The sequence below is a fragment of the Ranitomeya variabilis genome, chromosome 7, assembly GCF_051348905.1.
Source record: "Ranitomeya variabilis isolate aRanVar5 chromosome 7, aRanVar5.hap1, whole genome shotgun sequence".
Classification (NCBI taxonomy): Eukaryota; Metazoa; Chordata; class Amphibia; order Anura; family Dendrobatidae; genus Ranitomeya; species Ranitomeya variabilis.
The window spans coordinates 76,354,537-76,374,416 of NC_135238.1; the positions used below are offsets into that span (position 1 = coordinate 76,354,537).

General features: G+C 49.3%; 1 protein-coding gene across 1 annotated transcript in view; it reads right to left on the reverse strand.

The window, feature by feature from the left end:
• The window catches only part of ALG1 (ALG1 chitobiosyldiphosphodolichol beta-mannosyltransferase), a 59,860-nt gene extending 40,183 nt beyond the window's left edge, over window positions 1–19,677 (reverse strand). Inside the window, exons 1-6 of the mRNA XM_077275279.1 lie at window positions 19,369–19,677; window positions 13,667–13,744; window positions 6,188–6,291; window positions 4,524–4,672; window positions 1,183–1,272; window positions 431–541 (exon numbers count right to left, since the gene is read on the reverse strand). Coding sequence (XP_077131394.1) covers window positions 431–541; window positions 1,183–1,272; window positions 4,524–4,672; window positions 6,188–6,291; window positions 13,667–13,744; window positions 19,369–19,669 — 833 coding nt within the window. The 5' untranslated portion in view covers window positions 19,670–19,677. The remainder of the gene's footprint in view (window positions 1–430; window positions 542–1,182; window positions 1,273–4,523; window positions 4,673–6,187; window positions 6,292–13,666; window positions 13,745–19,368) is intronic.
• Between the last annotated feature and the right edge of the window lie 203 nt (window positions 19,678–19,880).

The following is a 19,880-nucleotide window of genomic DNA, read 5'->3' on the forward strand; positions in this document are numbered from 1 at the left end:
CCCATGCCCAGCATGAGACCCCCATGGCTTCCCCATGTCCGGCATGAGACCCCATAGCCTACCCATTTCCGTCATGAGACCCCATAGCCTACCCATTTCCGGCATGAGACCCCATAGCCTACCCATTTCCGGCATGAGACCCCATAGCCTACCCATTTCCGGCATGAGACCCCATAGCCTACCCATTTCCAGCATGAGACCCCCATAGCCTCCCCATGTGCAGTATAACTTCCCATACACATGAAAAAAAAACAAAAAAAAAAACCTCGCTCCTGTTCCCCTGGCGCTCTGCCTTTGTCTCTGGTTGATGGTTTGCGGGGGAGGGCCACTGTTTTAAGCCCCTCTGATGTCAGACGGGAACAGCCAGTGGGCTCTAAAAGTTAAGCCAGTCTTAGTAAATCTAAAGTAAAAAGAATCTTGAAAACTGTACCGAGCTCTGAAAGGAGCGTAATCCACGGCGAGCTTCATGAAGAGCAGATGCTGGAGCTCCACTGCCGTCTCTTTAAATATGGCTGCTGGCTTATCATACAGAGTGATGGCCCTGCAATGGGAAAGAAATTGATGCAGTGATACAAGGGAGCAGAAAACACATCAGCCAGTTCTCTGCATGCTCAGATCTATTTCCAGTAGAAAGAAAAAACAGCGTTATTTGCCATAAAAGCCTTTTCTTGTCCTATTCATTGGGGAGGCCTAAGGACCATGCAATATGGCTGCTGCTACTAGGAGGCGGACATACAGTAGTTACCGTAAGCTTTTCCCTCGCCCCTTCAGTGAATACCGCTTGTGCAGGCACAATACATATATGGGTGTACGTACCATATGGGTAGCACAAGTAAGATCTACGGGAAAAAATACTCCCATTATACGGGTTCTTTCCTTTTAGATAATATCCTATCCCTGCTGCAATGTGTTAAAACAAAATGATGATACAGCCCATTAGCTCTGTGGCCGGTAATGACACGGGGGGGGGGGAATACCAAAAAATGAAAATTTGAGAATATTGCAGATTCCCGACATGTCATTGACGATGTGTGTACAGTATATCAGATGTAATGGTGGAGCAGAGCCCATCACACTTTGCCAGCTTTAGCATGCCGCAGCTTTTACACTATTAGGCTAGTTTATATCATAATCTTAGACACAGATACATCAGGTTTGGGGTCACACTGCATGCAGTCTTACTTTATTCTCCAGTTTTGCAGCAAGTCTTCCTTCATGGCATTTGTTACACAGAAATTATAACTTGACAGTCTGCCAAATAATTTTTCATACCTGCAAAAGGGGAATATATATATAAAAATAAATAATAGAAATTGTAGAAAATTTCAAATATATTTTCAAAAAATAATTAAGCAGGAGGTAGGGAACTACAAAATAGACTTCAGAAAGGTTGAGGTGCCCACAACATCTTACAGCTGTGGTCAACATTAATGGCACCACTGAATATTCTAAAAGACGCCGATACCTTCCGAAATAAGTGGGTCTGAACCAATTGTGCAGCATTAGAATATTTTAATAAAAGAAATAAAGAGGGAACGTAGCATATGTCGAGGATGTGATTAAAGTTGTCATGCCCCATTAGTTGGTTGCTTCAATGGCTTTTTGTAGCCATCTTTGAGCTTCTGGTGGCCAGCTGCTGGGGGTTTCCTCCACTGAAATTCTACCAAGCCATCAATTGTCTCATTAGCAAATGTCATCTCTCTCCAAAGATGTATAATTATATTCAGATCAGGACTCTTTGATGACTTGGGACAAATCATGGTCTACGTGAGGTCACCATGAAGGGGAGTAGGATCAGGACCTGTGCCCGCACCACACATGACAGGTGCCGGCACAGCTGGCAACAACACTGACTGGAGCTAGCTGGCTGCCATCTTAGAACTCCTTGGTATGGTAGCATATAGAACAAGTGATCAAATGACCAAGGTTCAAACGCAAAAAAACAAAACAATATAAAGTAATCAAAACTGGGGGTAAGCAGAAACGTCGAAGTTCAAGTTCATCTGAATTTTAGTCCAAAGTTCGATTTGGGTACCAGAACTTTACCCAAACTTGAACCACATAGAAGTCAATGAGGAACTCTTATCTCTCAAAGACCAAAACAGACTTCTGGCCCCTGAAAGTAGGAAATGAAATGAAAAGAACAAATGTAAAAATAAAAAGGGGAAGGGTTTTAAAAAAAAAATATTACATTTATTTCTTTTTAACCATTCTGGGTGCTTTTGGATGTGTACTTTGGGTCGTTCTCCTGCTGAGGGCCCATTTTGTTAACCTCAAATCTAGCTTTCTGACATTTGGGAGCATTACACTCACATATTCACCAACAGTCCTCAGATGTCATTCTTCCTGTAACACGTTTAGGGCCTCCAGTCCCAGAGATGGCAAACAGCCCCACAGAATTATGGACCCACCACAATTTATGGTAGGTCGGGTGCGCTGATCTTTATTGACTTCGTTTAGTCAAGGAGCTCTAGTTTGGTTTCAATCGTCCACAGAAAATGTCCCCAATCACTTTTTATGTCTTTCTTTAAGCAGTCTTCACCAGTGGCGCCCTGCTTTCTTCAGTGTGCAGTCAGCCTGAAGTTCTTTGGAGGGTTTTTGACACATTTTTTAACCAACCTTTGTAGGGCTCTCATTAATTTTCCTCTTTCCACCATGGAAAGTAGCAAAGTTCTTCAAAGTCTACATTGTCAGGATCTCTGGAACAGGTTGAACACCTTCCAAGGTCTCAATCCATTTTATCACCACAGGTAACGCAGAATGGCTAGTAGAAGCCAGGTACCTAAGCCGTGTTTGGTCTCCAAGTATAACAGAGCCTGGCCAGATCAGATGGCGCCAGAACTGCCACCCTATGACCTCCCGTTGGGAAGTTATGATCTTTCATAGGTTTTGGGAGTTTTAGACTTGGGGAGGGGGATAAAGATCATCTTGGGGGCGGAACAGGGAGTAACCGATGAATGGGTTAAATGCTTGTGCAAGGTCATATTGCTTGCTCTTTCTTTGCCATGCCTGCTGTTCACTTTTAAAGGTGGGGGGGCACATCGAGTAACAATCTGAAAGGATCTGGAACCAGCTGGTAGCCCTATGCCCCCATGCATGGTCAAGAATCAAATCGGTAACTGACATGTTTCAACTGCTACTATCTTTTGTACTTAACCTGTATTTGCATATTTGACTATCGTATATGTATATCCATTGTATACAAAAACCTATATACCAAGCCAACACCCACAGGTAATGCCACTAAACAAAAAGATCAGAATATGGGGGTGTAAGGACCTGTAGATACAGGTTCAGTGCAAGAATAATTGAAATCATATAAGAAAAAAGCACTAGCAAAAACCAAAGTACTAACAATAAAAAACTTTACTGAAATAACAATGAGACATGATGTAAAACATAAAAAATAACAGGGAAATGACAGTGGTAAACCAAGTTGGTGGAACCACAGTTAGCAGGCAGGGAAACCAAACCACAGGCCAAATAGACAATTGTAAACAAAAGGGTCAGCTCAAAAGTGCAAGTACATTGTGCTAAAAGATAAGCCAGTGTAGGTAATATATATGGAAAGTATATCCAAAAGTGAGTCCACACTGGGAGCACAAGGAGGATCCCAAACCGCCACAATAGGAGACAAAAGTGCAGTGCTAAGACCATCAAAGTAAAAAACATGTGACTGAGGGATTACCCCGTAGTTCCACCCACCCCAACGCGCGTTTCAGTGTGGTGCCTTCTTTTCTTATATGATTTCCATTTATATCCATTGTGTACATAGGGTTTTGTCTAGTGTGCCCTTAAGGTGATTAAATATACAATTGAATCTTGGGATGCTCTTTTATCTCGATCCACCAGTCCGTGGTCTCGGTTTTAACTTCACATGCTGCCGGGGCTGGTTTCTAGCTCGATATAATCCGGTTAACGGACCGGGCTTATATCTAACGAGGAACTGGTGGCAGTCCTACCAGGTTGGCAGCGCTTTGCTTCACTGGTGCTAGTGAAAGGGGCCTCTCAGCCTGTCAGGGTTTTGAGCAAGTGTGGTGACATATCAGAGGAAGCGTGGACCACCTTCTGTCACTCGCTGTGCCTCCCTGGGCCAGTGTGGACAGGGGGTTTCTGTGTAAAACTGTGCCAAACTGATGTTACGTGTCTTCATGGGGTACGGAACATCATATTAGTGCAAGCGAGGAGATCATACAGTGTGATCCCTCCGACGTAATAGTGAAGTCAGGTGGGGTGGCGAGGTGAGAGGTCATGACAGTATTAATCTAAACACTATATCAGGAGACATTTTACATGGTGTACACAATATTCAAGGGTGACAATGTTTTTTGACTACAACTGTGTTGGTGAAGATCCCACCACTGGCCTATACCTCTTCTTTGATATTTTGCCTGGATGAGACAGATGGTGGCTGCTTCATCAGGTGAGATGGCCTAGCCTATAACAAATGCACTGTAATATCCAGGACATAAGTATTCCCAATATAGCTCATTTTTAGTATTAAATCTTACACATATACGAACCATTTTGCAACGCGCACAACTGGATGTCTAGGTCCATTTGTGAGACTCATAATAGAGTATCCATAGTTATGCCAGTCAATTATCAGTTGACATCTTCTCAGAAGACAAAAGAGCCATGTTACTGCTATGGCTGGTAATCCTGGAGGATTCTACCTTAAAGAAGACAGAAACAAAATTCTCAGATTTTACAAACAGAAAAAGAATGAACCCATATAGAAAGTACCAAGTCATGTCATCATCCTTGTTGGCAGTGTTCAGACAATCCCTTTTAATTAGACGTATCCTGCAATTTCAATCTGATCACAGTGTGTCTGACTGTGCCCCCCAATTACAAGCTGTAATCTGGCAGGAATCCACTGCTGCGCCATCACTGGCAATATGAAGATGTGTCATCCGTGAGCTTCGTGCACTAGTTGGTGGGACAGAGCGAGGAGATGTTTGTAGCCACTCTTGGCTCTACTTGATACTTGAACCCCTTAATAAGCTGAAGCTTTTAGACGCACGCACACCCGCCGGCTTTTCTCTGGTGAAGCCATTTCAGGAAAATGCCAGCGTTTTTTGCCATCGTCCGCTATCTTTTTTTTTTTTCTCTTCTATAATGCTCCCGGCTTATGATTGGTCAACATCCTGCAGGAGAAAAGAGATAAAAAACACTCCCAGAGATGAGCGTCTGCTAACGCTCCTGGGATTAAAGGGGAAATGATCATAGAAGCATTACTATTAATGATGAGCGCAAGTGCTTGTTACTCCAGTTTGCACTGAGTATCGCGGGTGCTCGAGTGACATGTTCGAGTCCCCGCGCCACATGTTTTGCGCTGTTAGCCACAAAACATGCCGCGTTTGTCAGACAATCCCAGCATGTTTTGTAGCGGTCTAACAGCCGCGAAACATGTGGCAGCGGGGACTTGAACATGTCATTCGAGCACCCGCGATACTCAGTGCATACCCAAGCTCCTTAGGCAAACGAATAAATAGCTCTTGCGCTTGTCAGTAATTACTATCCAAGACAAATGAAGCAATAAAAACGCTTTATTCTCTGCAGCTACTATTTCATGATTTCGCCAGTTTAACATGCTCATTCCGGTGACAGGTCCCTTTTAAAGGGAATCTGTCACCCGGTTCTTGTTATGTAGTCTGAGAGAAGTGTGATGTAGGAGCAGAGAGCCTGATTCCAGTGATACATCATTTACTGGGATGTGCGCTGCTGTTTCAAGAAAATTAGTGTTTAATCAACAGGAGATTATCACTACAGGATTGCGTGTCTCATGCCTACTAGTCAACTGCTCTGTATAACTCCGCCCCTAAGACTGATTAGCAGCTGTCAATGTACAGTTTACACAGAAATCTGCCAATCAGTGGTGGGGGCGGGGTTATACAGAGCAGTTGACTAGTAGGTACGAGACACCTAGTACTGTAGCGAATCTCCTGCAAAGTACTAACTTTATTGAAAAAGCATCACAGCCCAGTAATTAATGCATTACTAGAATCAGGGTCTCTGCCCCTACATAATGCTACTCTCTTACTACATAGCAAATGTCTGCAGACAGAATCCCTGCGTTGGATGTGTTATTCTCATCCATTTGACCTCTCCTGCAGTCTGTAGTCCAGAAAGACAGGAGTGACAAAATTCCAAACATTCCAGCTAAATGTATTCCCCTCCGTACCTGAAGAAGGATAAAGTATGGGGCATCCATCTTCAAAAGCTCCCAAAAGAGCTGAACCGCCTGCACAGTAACCTTGAGGACATATCGAAGTAGTCTTGGTCCAACTGAAGAAAAATGGAAAATGTGTTTTAATTTACTCTGTTTAAGATTTGACTAAATTACACTGCTCAAAAAAATAAAGGGAACACTTAAACAACAGAATATAACTCCAAGTAAATCAAACTTGTGTGAAATCAAACTGTCCACTTAGGAAGCAACACTGTTTGACAATCAATTTCACATGCTGTTGTGCAAATGGAATGAATAGACAACAGATGGAAATGATCTGCAATTATCAAGACACACTCAAAAAGGAGCGGTTCTGCAGGTGGGGACCACAGACCACATCTCAGTACCAATGCTTTCTGGCTGATGTTTTGGCCACTTTTGAATGTTGGTTGTGCTTTCACACTCGTGGTAGCATGAGACGGACTCTACAACCCACCCAAGTGGCTCAGGTAGTTCAGCTCATTCAGGATGGCACATCAATGCGAGCTGTGGCAAGAAGGTTTGCTGTGTCTGTCAGCGTAGTGTCCAGAGGCTGGAGGCACTATCAGGAGACAGGCCAGTACACCAGGAGATGTGGAGGGAGCCGTAGGAGGGCAACAACCCAGCAGCAGGACCGCTACCTCAGCCTTTGTGCAAGGAGGAACAGGAAGAGCACTGCCAGAGCCCTGCAAAATGACCTCCAGTAGGCCACAAATGTGCATGTGTCTGCACAAACGCTTAGAAAACGATTCCATGAGGATGGTCTGAGTGCCCGACGTCCATAGATGGGGGTTGTGCTCACAACCCAACACCATGCAGGACACTTGGCATTTGCCACAGAACATCCATATTGGCAAATTCGCCACTTGCACCCTGTGCTCTTCACAGATGAAAGCAGATTCACACTGAACACGTGACAGACGTGACAGAGAGCGATCTGCTGCCTGCAACATCCTTCAGCATGACCGGTTTGGCAGTGGGTCAGTAATGGTGTGGGGTGGCATTTCTTTGGAGGGCCGCACAGCCCTCCATGTGCTTGCCAGAGGTAGCCTGACTGCCATTAGGTTCCGAGATGAGATCCTCAGATCCCTTGTGAGACCATATGCTGGTGCAGTTGGCCCTAGGTTCCTCCTAATGCAGGACAATGCCAGACCTCATGTGGCTGGAGGGTCAGCAGTTCCTGCAAGATGAAGGCATTGAAGCTATGGACTGGCCGCCCGTTCCACAGACCTGAATCCGATTGAACACATCTGGGACATCATGTCTCGCACCATCCACCAACGTCATGTTGCACCACAGACTGTCCAGGAGTTAGCGGATGCTTTAGTCCAGGTCTGGGAGGAGATCCCTCAGGAGACCTTCTGCCGCCTCATCAGGAGCATGCCCAGGGGATGGGGAGGTCATACAGGCACAGGGAGGCCACACACACTACTGAGCATCATTTCCTTGTCTTGAGGCATTTCCACTGAAGTTGGATCACCTGTAACTTAATTTTCCACTTTGATTTTGAGTATCATTACAACTCCAGACCTCTGAGGGATATTAATTGTGATTTAGGTTGATCATTTTAGGTTTTATTGTTCTCAACACATTCCACTATGTAATGAATAAAGATTTACAACTGGAATATTTCATTCAGTGATATCTAGGATGTGAGATTTTAGTGTTCCCTTTATTTTTTTGAGCAGTGTACAATGATCAAGCCTTAAAGGGGTATTGTCAAGTTGTCTCTTGAGCCGCTCAGATCCATGCTGTCTCCCTACTTACTGGTTTCTGGCAGGGCTGGCACTCCTCCTTCAGTGACAGTTCTGGTGATTAGCAGAGCTGCAGTATTAGTAGACCTTTAAAATACTGCTCTAGTTCTGCTGTAACATGCTCTGCTCTCAGTATTTGTTCAGAGTTTATCCTGCTACCACTGTATTTATACATAGAGATAACAAGAACACAGCTCAGGACAGAAAATGCCAAATCAGGAGACCTGTTCTGGAAGATGAGGGGTTTGTGATTTATCAAGATTTATAATTGCAGCTTGTCAAGAGCTGATAGGGAGGGGAAGAGAGGTGAGCAGCTAATGGGCCAGAGAGAGATGACTGGTATGTTAAGAGTTAACTCCTTTCCTAGAATGCAACTACTGCCCACACTTGAGCAGGGACTGGGCAGGCTTAGCGGCCAAGCTCCATGGAAACCAGATGTACAATATGAAAGATAACAGCTGTCATTGCAGTGTCCCCGCCGCAGAAATTGACATGCTGCAACTTATAAACCAGCACCGCAGGTGAGATTACGCAGCGTTAAAAAAAACCACAGTAGGCATGGGATTTCTATAAATCCCATTCATTGTGCTTGTACTGTACAACGCAGCATTTAGAACGCAGCGCGATTGCACTACGTCCAAAGCGCTGCTATTCCTGATCGTAGGCACGTACCCCTATAGAGAAGATGTTACCATCACTCTGTGCCCTTGGTAGAATTGTTTCATTTCTGAAGAAGTGATTCAGGGGCCAAGTGTCTCCTGATCTGAACCCAATCGAACACCTATGGCGAATTCTGAAGAGACAAGTTGTCCATCACTCTCAATCCATCATCCAGGCTCTAGAAGACGTTGCTCTTGAGGACTGGAAATTGATAAATGTTGCAAAATGTCGCCAACTTATTTATTCCATGCCTTGGTGCTGTCCTTAAAAACCATGGCGGTCATACAAAATACCAGGTGTAGTAGGTATGGATGTTGGGTGTATTCAATTTTGCATAAACTCATTTGAGTAAAACTGGAGATTTTGCAAAGAAAGTTATTTTACTAATTTTAATTTCGCGAGATGGATTAAAAAAAGAAGTGTACTATGAAACTCGGACTTCTCAAAATATTGGAAATTATTCTTGCGTCCAGTGAGATATTGATTAACCTCTTTCTGACACTTGTCGTTATAATACGTCCCTGTGCCATGGGACTATCAGACCAGGGACGTATCATTACTGTATGGCAATCGCTCGCACACACGAGGAGTGCGTGGGCGATCGCCACCGGGTGTCAGCGGATTCTGACAGATGACACCCGGCACTAAGTGCCAGGAGCGGTCACACCCCACTCCCGGAACTTTAACCCCCTAAATGCTGCGATCAAAAGCAATCGCAGCATTGCTGGAGCTGGTAGAAGGCTGACAGCCTTTGGATCAGAGACCCCGCAGCATGACGTGGGGGTCCAGATTGCTGCCATGGTGACGCGATGTCGTTATAGCAACATCCGGGTCACTAGAGCTAGGAAAGTTGCTGATCATGCCTAGTGCATGATGAGCAAGTTTGTCTGTCAGTGCAGAGCCGACAGTTTCTGCAGCATGGGGATACTACTACATCCCCATGCTATAGAAGCAATCAGCCTGCAAAAAATAATAGTCCCATAGTGGGACAAAGTAAAAAAATGTAAAAAAATGTAAAACATTTTTAAATGATTGTAAAAAATACTTGGAAAAAAAAAGATATTGTATCTATAAATGAATATTTGTATGAAAGAAAAATATAAACAATAAAAGTAGACATATTTGGTATCCCCGCTGTCTCACTAGTTAACTCCTTTAGTGAACACCATAAAAAAATAAATAAGGTAAAAAACAATGCATTATCATCATACCGCCGAACAAAAAGTGGAATAAAACACGATCAAAAAGAGGGATATAAATAACCATGGTACCGCTGAAAACGTCATCTTGTCCCACAAAAAAAAAAACAAGCCGCAATATAGCTCCATCACCAGAAAAATAAAAAAGTTAAAGCTCTCAGAATAAAGCGATGCAAAAATAATTATTTTTTTTATATAAAATAGTTTTTATTGTGTAAAAGCGACAAAACATAAAAATATGATATAAATGATATATTGCTGTAATCGTACTAACCCGAAGAATAAAACTGCTTTATCAATTTTACCACACGCGGAACAGTATAATCCCCCCACCCAAATTTAAAAAAAAAAAAAAAAATCTTGATTTGCTGGTTTTTGTTCATTTGGCAATAAACAAGACCTCACATGACTCTGTGGGCCAAAATATGGAAAAATTATAGCTCTCAAAATGTGGTGATGCAAAAACTAGTTTTTACAATAAAAAGCGTCTTATGTGACAGCTGCCAAACATATGGTATCGCTGTAATTGCACCGACCCGAAGAATAAAGTCGCCTAATCACTTATACCGCACGAAGAATGGCATAAAAAATAAATAAAACCAATTCTTCACATGTTGTTGATTTTTTTATTCTGCCTCCGAAACGTCGCAGCAAGGCTCGGTGCACATTTGCACCCAGAACTGTGAGTATAACTTTTTGATCACTTTTTATTTAATTTGTGAGGAAACGTGTGGTATAGAATAAAATTACATATTATCTTTTATCACAGTGGTCATCATGTGATAACAATAAAATAGTTTTATGTACAGATCATTACGACAAATGCAGCAATACCATACGTGTTGTTTTTGTAGGCATTTGCTTTTTCCAGAAATTAAAAGGTTTTTTGTAGTCTTTAAAACACAAAACTTACCTAGCTTCTCGGTGTGAAAATGGTACAAAAACACCAAAAGTTGCTACATTTTTGCCACTTTTCAAAAATTTTACACCAGATTTCTGGCAATAAAAGCTTTGATGAACCAGGGCCTTTTTTCCCCATATAAAATTGTTTTACTGAAATGTTAGAAAATAATTCCTATTTAATCATTATTAGTGATGAGTGAAGGTGCTCGTAAAAGCATTATCTCAGCATGCTCGGACAAAGATAGTCTTTGGCGTGGTCGAAAAATATGTTCGACAGAATGTTTGTTAGGTAATCCCTGCATGCGTTGTGGTTGTCGCACAGCGGGTGAGACATGCAGCCGCAGGAACTCGAACATATCATATTATTCGAGCACGCCGAAAACACTCGGTCAGCAGATGAGCATGCTGAGAACACCTCATCAGAGTACATCCACTCATCAATAAATATCTATAGATAGATAGATAGATAGATAATTGTCTAAGGGTCACTTCCGCCTGTTTGTCTGTAACGGAAATCCCGCGTCGCTGATTGGTCACGACCGATCAGCGACGGGCACAGTCCGGCCGAATTCGCCCTTCCCTACTCCCCTCCAGTCAGCGCCCTCTCCCTACTCCCCAGTCAGTGCCTCCATAGCGGTTTAGCAGTCCATTAAACGGACTGCTTTACACCGCGGCATAACGCGGTGTAACGCAGCCTGTTAACGCTGCTATTAACCCTGTGTGACCAACTTTTTACTATTGATGCTGCCTATGCAGTATCAATAGTAAAAAGATCTAATGTTAAAAATAATAAAACAAAATAAAAAATCATTATATTCTCACCTTCCGGCGCCTTTCCCGCTCCTCGCGACGCTCCGGTCCCAGTAATGCATTGCGGTAACGATTGGAGATGACGTAGCGGTCTCGCGAGACTGCTACATCATCATGTGTTATTGCTGCAATGCATTCTTGGGACCGAAGCGTCGCGAGGAGCATCGCTAAAGGCCTGGGCTGGATCCGGGGGCCGCCAGAAGGTGAGTATATAACTATTTTTCATTTTAATTCTTTTTTTTTTTTTTTTTTTTTTTTTTAACAGGGATATGGTGCCCATATTGCTATATACTACGTGGGCTGTGCTATATACTACGTGGGCTATGCTATATACTACGTGGGCTGTGCTATATACTACGTGGGCTGTGCTATATACTACGTGGGCTGTGCTATATACTACGTGGGCTGTGCTATATACTACTATACATATTCTAGAATACTCGATGCGTTAGAATCGGGCCACCATCTAGTAATAATAATAATAATATCAAAATAGCTGCTAATGGAGAAGCATGTGACCAGAGCAGTCCAGCAGTGTCCTCCAATAGAAAGTCACCGCACACAGAGAATGCTTTCTTACTGGAGCAGACTATAGCCAGAACAATTCAGTAAGGGTCAAAAGAACCAGATAAAATACCAGGACATGGACTTATCGAAATATAATTTTATTATTGTGCGTGACAATGGTTACAAAGATATATTAAAATTACATAAATCCATAAATATAAAATAATATATGAACATTAAATTTAATATTAAATTTAAAAGCTACAAAAAATGCGCGGCACCAGGAAGATCAGGATGAAGGAGTAAAATTACTACTCCTAAATCCAGCCCCACTAAAATAACAGGAGATCTTAGATTACGCTAACCCCATGTAATTGGAAATTTCTCTGCTAAATCCAACTCAATAAAAAATAAAAAATAGTAAAAAAGTGCATAAGTGCCAAATCCAGATGAGAGTGACTTAGCCAAGTCCAACTCAATAAAAAACAATGTAAAAGTGCACAAGTGCCAAATCCAGATTCACTCCCCCTGAAGAAGGACATATTTAATCCGAAACGCGCGTCGGGAGAAGCGCAGGTCCAGGATTCAGCCCCCGCAGGTATAGACTAATATATAACCGCTCACACCCCCCCTTTTTTCTATAGCTAGCTATCTCCAACGTGTATTGGCACTTTATTACGCACTGTGTGGATAAATTTTTGCGCTATTTACACTTTGTGCACTTTGTCACTTTATGCAGTGATTGGTATTAACTTAAAATCATATTTGGTCACTTTAATCTGGATTTGGCACTTGTGCACTTTTACATTGTTTTTTATTGAGTTGGACTTGGCTAAGTCACTCTCATCTGGATTTGGCACTTATGCACTTTTTTACTATTTTTTATTTTTTATTGAGTTGGATTTAGCAGAGAAATTTCCAACTACATGGGGTTAGCGTAATCTAAGATCTCCTGTTATTTTAGTGGGGCTGGATTTAGGAGTAGTAATTTTACTCCTTCATCCTGATCTTCCTGGTGCCGCGCATTTTTTGTAGCTTTTAAATTTAATATTAAATTTAATGTTCATATATTATTTTATATTTATGGATTTATGTAATTTTAATATATCTTTGTAACCATTGTCACGCACAATAATAAAATTATATTTCGATAAGTCCATGTCCTGGTATTTTATCTGGTTCTTTTGACCCTTACTGAATTGTTCTGGCTATAGTCTGGTTTTTGCTGTGGTTTCCACAGCGATTGTTACACAGTGCACCTGGGTGTCGCATATCAAATTTCTGTATACTTTCTTTACACATACAGGTTTATATAATGGGAATGTGATTTATTTGCAAATTATTTGAGGTGTACTGTGTGACATATATTCATATACATCTTACTGGAGCAGGCTGATGGTCAGGTCTGGTCACATGCTCCTACATCAGGAGCCATTTTTACAACAGGAGCTGTGTACAGTGAGGAGCGGTCACACTTCCATACTGCCACAGCGCCATGTTCCCGACACATTGGTTAAAATGAAGATAACATGGATAGTCCCATTAAACCCAACGGAAACAATAATGAAACACAGAAGCGCGAATGAAGCCAAATAAATGAAACCTCCGACGACACTGACCTCTTAGCACCTTGAAGTCGGTCAGCTGATGAATTTTTATTTTCGGATTGTTCAAGACGTCTCTGTGAGGCTCGGTTTCTATCAAGATAGAGAAGGGAAAAAATGACCATCCTGTTACCTACAACGTGCACAGTGTATTCTGCCTGCAGTTACTGTAAATGATTCACCTGGACCCGTTACTGACCACTAGACGTGAGTGAATATCATCGGCTCGCTCCTTATTCAGCTAGCTATAGCGCTTACCGAAGAAGCTGCAGCGGGATCCCGGATACATGGAGCGCGCCGGCTGATCAGCTGTCCGGTGCCGCAGCTGCATGTGTCACCGCTTGTGTGACATGCACAGCACATGCATGCAGAGCCTGTGTGTTGTGTCCTGTCACAGCCGCGACACATGCAGCTGTGGTACCAGACACCTGATTATCGGGAGCGCTCCAGGTAGCCGGGTTCCCGCTGCAGCTTCTTCAGTAAGCGCTATGGCTTGCCGGACAACGAGGGAGGCGACGATATTCACTCATGTCTACTGACCACGACCATTGAGCTCTTACACACTTTATAGCTTGGTCTGCTCCGCTCTACAAGCATCAGGCACCTCTCTCCCTACTCTGTGTCTTATCAGATACTCCCAGGTACATTCTAGGACATCAGGCTCTCATCCTCCCATGAGGTTTATCATTAGGACTTATTGTGCCTGTATGGTCTATAACCTCACACATATGACGCTTGACATTATGGCATCTACGATTCCTCATGAGGAGTTTTTGTAGCGTTCATCTATAGATCGATCTATGGAATATTTTTTTCTGCACATGCATTCTTCTACTATAGCGCTAGCCTTATTTGCTGCGAACTATATGGGTGTCCTATATGGAATTTTTTTTTAGGCATGTGTGATTGTGGCCTTAAAGGGATTCTGAGCACAGAATGACTGCTCCTACCAAGCAAAGGCGCTCGGTGCCTCATGGCGGAGGCAATCATTTTTATATACCTTCCCATCTGCTTGGTTTTCATCCATCTGCGACCCTATGAAGCCAGATCTGTCAAAGAAGAGGGGGATGGATATTGAGGGAAAACAATAAGGTGGGAAGGTGAATTTAAGTGATTGGTCCCATCATGACTCACAAAGCAGCGGTATTTAGTTTGGACAGTCATCCCGTGCCGACAGGCCCTCTTATCACTCTCCCAGACTGCTGGATCCGGGGCGGGAGGGGGGGTTCAGACTGCTGGATCCGGGGCGGGAGGGGGGGGGTTTCAGACTGCTGGATCCGGGGCGGGAGGGGGGGGGGTTTCAGACTGCTGGATCCGGGGCGGGAAGGGGGGGGGGGGTTTCAGACTGCTGGATCCGGGGCGGGAGGGGGGGGGGTTTCAGACTGCTGGATCCGGGGCGGGAGGGGGGGGGTTTCAGACTGCTGGATCCGGGGCGGGAGGGGGGGGGGGGTTTCAGACTGCTGGATCCGGGGCGGGAGGGGGGGGGGGGTTCAGACTGCTGGATCCGGGGCGGGAGGGGGGGGGGGGTTCAGACTGCTGGATCCGGGGCGGGAGGGGGGGGGGGGTTCAGACTGCTGGATCCGGGGCGGGAGGGGGGGGGGGGGTTCAGACTGCTGGATCCGGGGCGGTTCAGACTGCTGGATCCGGGGCGGGATGGGGGGGGGGGGGGGGGGGCTTTGGGTTTCAGGCTGCTGGATCCGGGGCGGGATTTCAGACTGCTGGATCCGGGGTGGGAGGGGGGGGGGTTTCAGACTGCTGGATCCGGGGTGGGAGGGGGGGGGGTTTCAGACTGCTGGATCCGGGGCGGGAGGGGGGGGGGGTTCAGACTGCTGGATCCGGGGCGGGGGTGTTTCAGACTGCTGGATCCGGGGCGGGAGGGGGGGGGGGTTCAGACTGCTGGATCCGGGGCGGGAGGGGGGGGGTTCAGACTGCTGGATCTGGGGCGGGAGGGGGGGGGGGTTCAGACTGCTGGATCTGGGGCGGGAGGGGGGGGGTTCAGACTGCTGGATCTGGGGCGGGAGGGGGGGGGGTTCAGACTGCTGGATCTGGGGAGGGAGGGGGGGGTTCAGACTGCTGGATCTGGGGCGGGAGGGGGGGGTTCAGACTGCTGGATCTGGGGCGGGAGGGGGGGGTTCAGACTGCTGGATCTGGGGCGGGAGGGGGGGGGGTTCAGACTGCTGGATCTGGGGCGGGAGGGGGGGGGGTTCAGACTGCTGGATCCAGGGCGGGAGGGGGGGTTCAGACTGCTGGATCTGGGGCGGGAGGGGGAGGGGGTTCAGACTGCTGGATCTGGGGCGGGAGGGGGGGGTTCAGACTGCTGGATCCGGGGCGGGAGGGGGGGGTTCAGACTGCTGGATCTGGGGCGGGAGGGGGGGGGGGTTCAGACTGCTGGATCTGGGGCGGGAGGGGGGGGGTTCAGACTGCTGGATCTGGGGAGGGAGGGGGGGGTTCAGACTGCTGGATCTGGGGCGGGAGGGGGGGTTCAGACTGCTGGATCTGGGGCGGGAGGGGTTCAGACTGCTGGATCTGGGGCGGGAGGGGGGGGGGGTTCAGACTGCTGGATCCAGGGCGGGAGGGGGGGGTTCAGACTGCTGGATCTGGGGCGGGAGGGGGAGGGGGTTCAGACTGCTGGATCTGGGGCGGGAGGGGGGGGTTCAGACTGCTGGATCTGGGGCGGGAGGGGGGGGGTTCAGACTGCTGGATCTGGGGCGGGAGGGGGGGGGTTCAGACTGCTGGATCTGGGGCGGGAGGGGGGGGGGTTCAGACTGCTGGATCCAGGGCGGGAGGGGGGGGTTCAGACTGCTGGATCCGGGGCGGGAGGGGGGGGGTTCAGACTGCTGGATCCAGGGCGGGAGGGGGGGTTTCAGACTGCTGGATCTGGGGCGGGAGGGGGGGGGGTTTCAGACTGCTGGATCGGGGGGGGGGGGGGGGGGGTTCAGACTGCTGGATCCGGGGCGGGAGGGGGGGGGGTTTCAGACTGCTGGATCCGGGGCGGGAGGGGGGGGGGTTTCAGACTGCTGGATCCGGGGCGGGAAGGGGGGGGGGGTTTCAGACTGCTGGATCCGGGGCGGGAGGGGGGGGGGGGTTTCAGACTGCTGGATCCGGGGCGGGAGGGGGGGGGTTTCAGACTGCTGGATCCGGGGCGGGAGGGGGGGGGGGGGTTTCAGACTGCTGGATCCGGGGCGGGAGGGGGGGGGGGTTCAGACTGCTGGATCCGGGGCGGGAGGGGGGGGGGGTTCAGACTGCTGGATCCGGGGCGGGAGGGGGGGGGGGGGGTTCAGACTGCTGGATCCGGGGCGGGAGGGGGGGGGGGGGGGTTCAGACTGCTGGATCCGGGGCGGTTCAGACTGCTGGATCCGGGGCGGGAGGGGGGGGGTGGGGGGGGGGGGTTTCAGGCTGCTGGATCCGGGGCGGGATTTCAGACTGCTGGATCCGGGGTGGGAGGGGGGGGGGTTTCAGACTGCTGGATCCGGGGTGGGAGGGGGGGGGTGTTTCAGACTGCTGGATCCGGGGCGGGAGGGGGGGGGGGGTTCAGACTGCTGGATCCGGGGCGGGGGTGTTTCAGACTGCTGGATCCGGGGCGGGAGGGGGGGGGGGTTCAGACTGCTGGATCCGGGGCGGGAGGGGGGGGGTTTCAGACTGCTGGATCTGGGGCGGGAGGGGGGGGTTCAGACTGCTGGATCTGGGGCGGGAGGGGGGGGGGTTCAGACTGCTGGATCTGGGGAGGGAGGGGGGGGTTCAGACTGCTGGATCTGGGGCGGGAGGGGGGGGTTCAGACTGCTGGATCTGGGGCGGGAGGGGTTCAGACTGCTGGATCTGGGGCGGGAGGGGGGGGGGGTTCAGACTGCTGGATCCAGGGCGGGAGGGGGGGGTTCAGACTGCTGGATCTGGGGCGGGAGGGGGAGGGGGTTCAGACTGCTGGATCTGGGGCGGGAGGGGGGGGGGTTCAGACTGCTGGATCTGGGGAGGGAGGGGGGGGTTCAGACTGCTGGATCTGGGGCGGGAGGGGGGGGTTCAGACTGCTGGATCTGGGGCGGGAGGGGTTCAGACTGCTGGATCTGGGGCGGGAGGGGGGGGGTTCAGACTGCTGGATCCAGGGCGGGAGGGGGGGGTTCAGACTGCTGGATCTGGGGCGGGAGGGGGTTCAGACTGCTGGATCTGGGGCGGGAGGGGGGGGTTCAGACTGCTGGATCTGGGGCGGGAGGGGGGGGGGTTCAGACTGCTGGATCTGGGGCGGGAGGGGGGGGTTCAGACTGCTGGATCTGGGGCGGGAGGGGGGGGGGGTTCAGACTGCTGGATCCAGGGCGGGAGGGGGGGGTTCAGACTGCTGGATCTGGGGCGGGAGGGGGGGGGTTCAGACTGCTGGATCCAGGGCGGGAGGGGGGGTTTCAGACTGCTGGATCTGGGGCGGGAGGGGGGGGGGGTTTCAGACTGCTGGATCGGGGGGGGGGGGGGGGTTCAGACTGCTGGATCCGGGGCGGGAGGGGGGGGGGGGTTTCAGACTGCTGGATCCGGGGCGGGAGGGGGGGGGGGGTTTCAGACTGCTGGATCCGGGGCGGGAGGGGGGGGGGGTTTCAGACTGCTGGATCCGGGGCGGGAGGGGGGGTTTCAGACTGCTGGATCCGGGGCGGGAGGGGGGGTTTCAGACTGCTGGATCCGGGGCGGGGGGGGGGGGGTGTGTTTCAGACTGCTGGATCCGGGGCGGGGGAGGGGGTTTCAGACTGCTGGATCCGGGGCCGGAGGGGGGGTTTCAGACTGCTGGATCCGGGGTGGGAGGGTTTCAGACTGCTGGATCCGGGGTGGGAGGGGTTTCAGACTGCTGGGTCCGGGGCGGGAGGGGTTTCAGACTGCTGGGTCCGGGGTGGGAGGGGGTTTCAGACTGCTGGATTCCTTTGTCAGACTGGCCCCTGCAGCTCTAATTATTCTCTATGGGGCAACTAGAAAGAGTCAAAAGCAGCTCTCAGCAGCTCCACAGGGCATCATGGAGCCACAGTTGGGCATGTACACCACCTCCACACTGGAGGCCCAACCCATCCAATTAGACCCAACTCTCCATACCCTATCCTGAAGATCAGCCCCGACCCCAGTGACGAGACCCCCACCAATCAATAATCACCAATTCTGTGGTCAGATAAGCTCTCCCCAGACAACCCCTTTAATATGCGGATCCCTTTCACTATTAGGCTACTTTCATACTTGCGTTGGGCCGACGGAACCTGTGAAATAACTGCAAGACGTGGGCAGTGGATGCAGTCTTACAACGCATCCGCTGCCCGTTCTGCAGTCCGGGGAGGAGGGGGCGGAGTTTCAGCCGCGCATGTGCTGTTGAAAATGGCGGACGGGACGCACAAAAAAACATTACATGGAACTTTTTTGTGCCTACGGTCCGCCAAAACACGGCCGATGCGACGTGTGGCAATCCGTCGCTAATGCAAGTGTATGGAGAAAAAACGCACCCTCCGGGCAACTTTGCAGGATGCGCTTTTTTCTCCAAAACGACGCATTGCGACGTACGCCTGATAACGCAAGTGTGAAAGAGGCCTCCTGTGATTTTGATGCACAATGATGCAGCCCTCCACCACGTGACAGTTTAGGGTCACAGCAGCCCTGCCTGCTGCCCCTGTGTGCAGGGACCTGTCACCCCGTAGTACAGGCAGGCACGTGACACGCCGGTTCATCACTACAACACAAGCCGAGGCGCAGCTCAGCTGTCTCACCACGGAAGCCGGCGAGGGTCACAGTGAAGCCGTTTCTGACCAGTGACAGGGCATGATACGTCATCCGCGGGCTGCGGCCCAGGTCTCCCAGCACCAGCACACACACATGGGACGGACTGGCGGGAAACAGGACGGCGACACACAGCAGAGCGCCGGCCAGCATCACCGCGGACAGGACACAGGGGAAGCCGGCCCCGGACAGGAGCAGAGCCGCCGCAACCGTGCACCCCGCCAATAGCGCAGCGCTCAGCCCAGCCATCCTCTGTACAGCACGGACTAGTACCAGCCGACATAGCCACATCCCCTCCTGCTGATTGGCTACTCACGTCGTGTCCGTGTCACGTCACGTGAGCGCTGTGGGTGTGCCGGACTCTTCCTGAGCCGTCAGTGGAGCTGCTCCTGTGAGGCCCCCGCTCCCCGCTCCGGCAGCGCCGGTCACCTCAGTCCCTGTGTACTGTAGCGCGGAGGCTCCGGTGAGCGGGTGAGGGCCTCACTACAGACGCTCCGTGCTT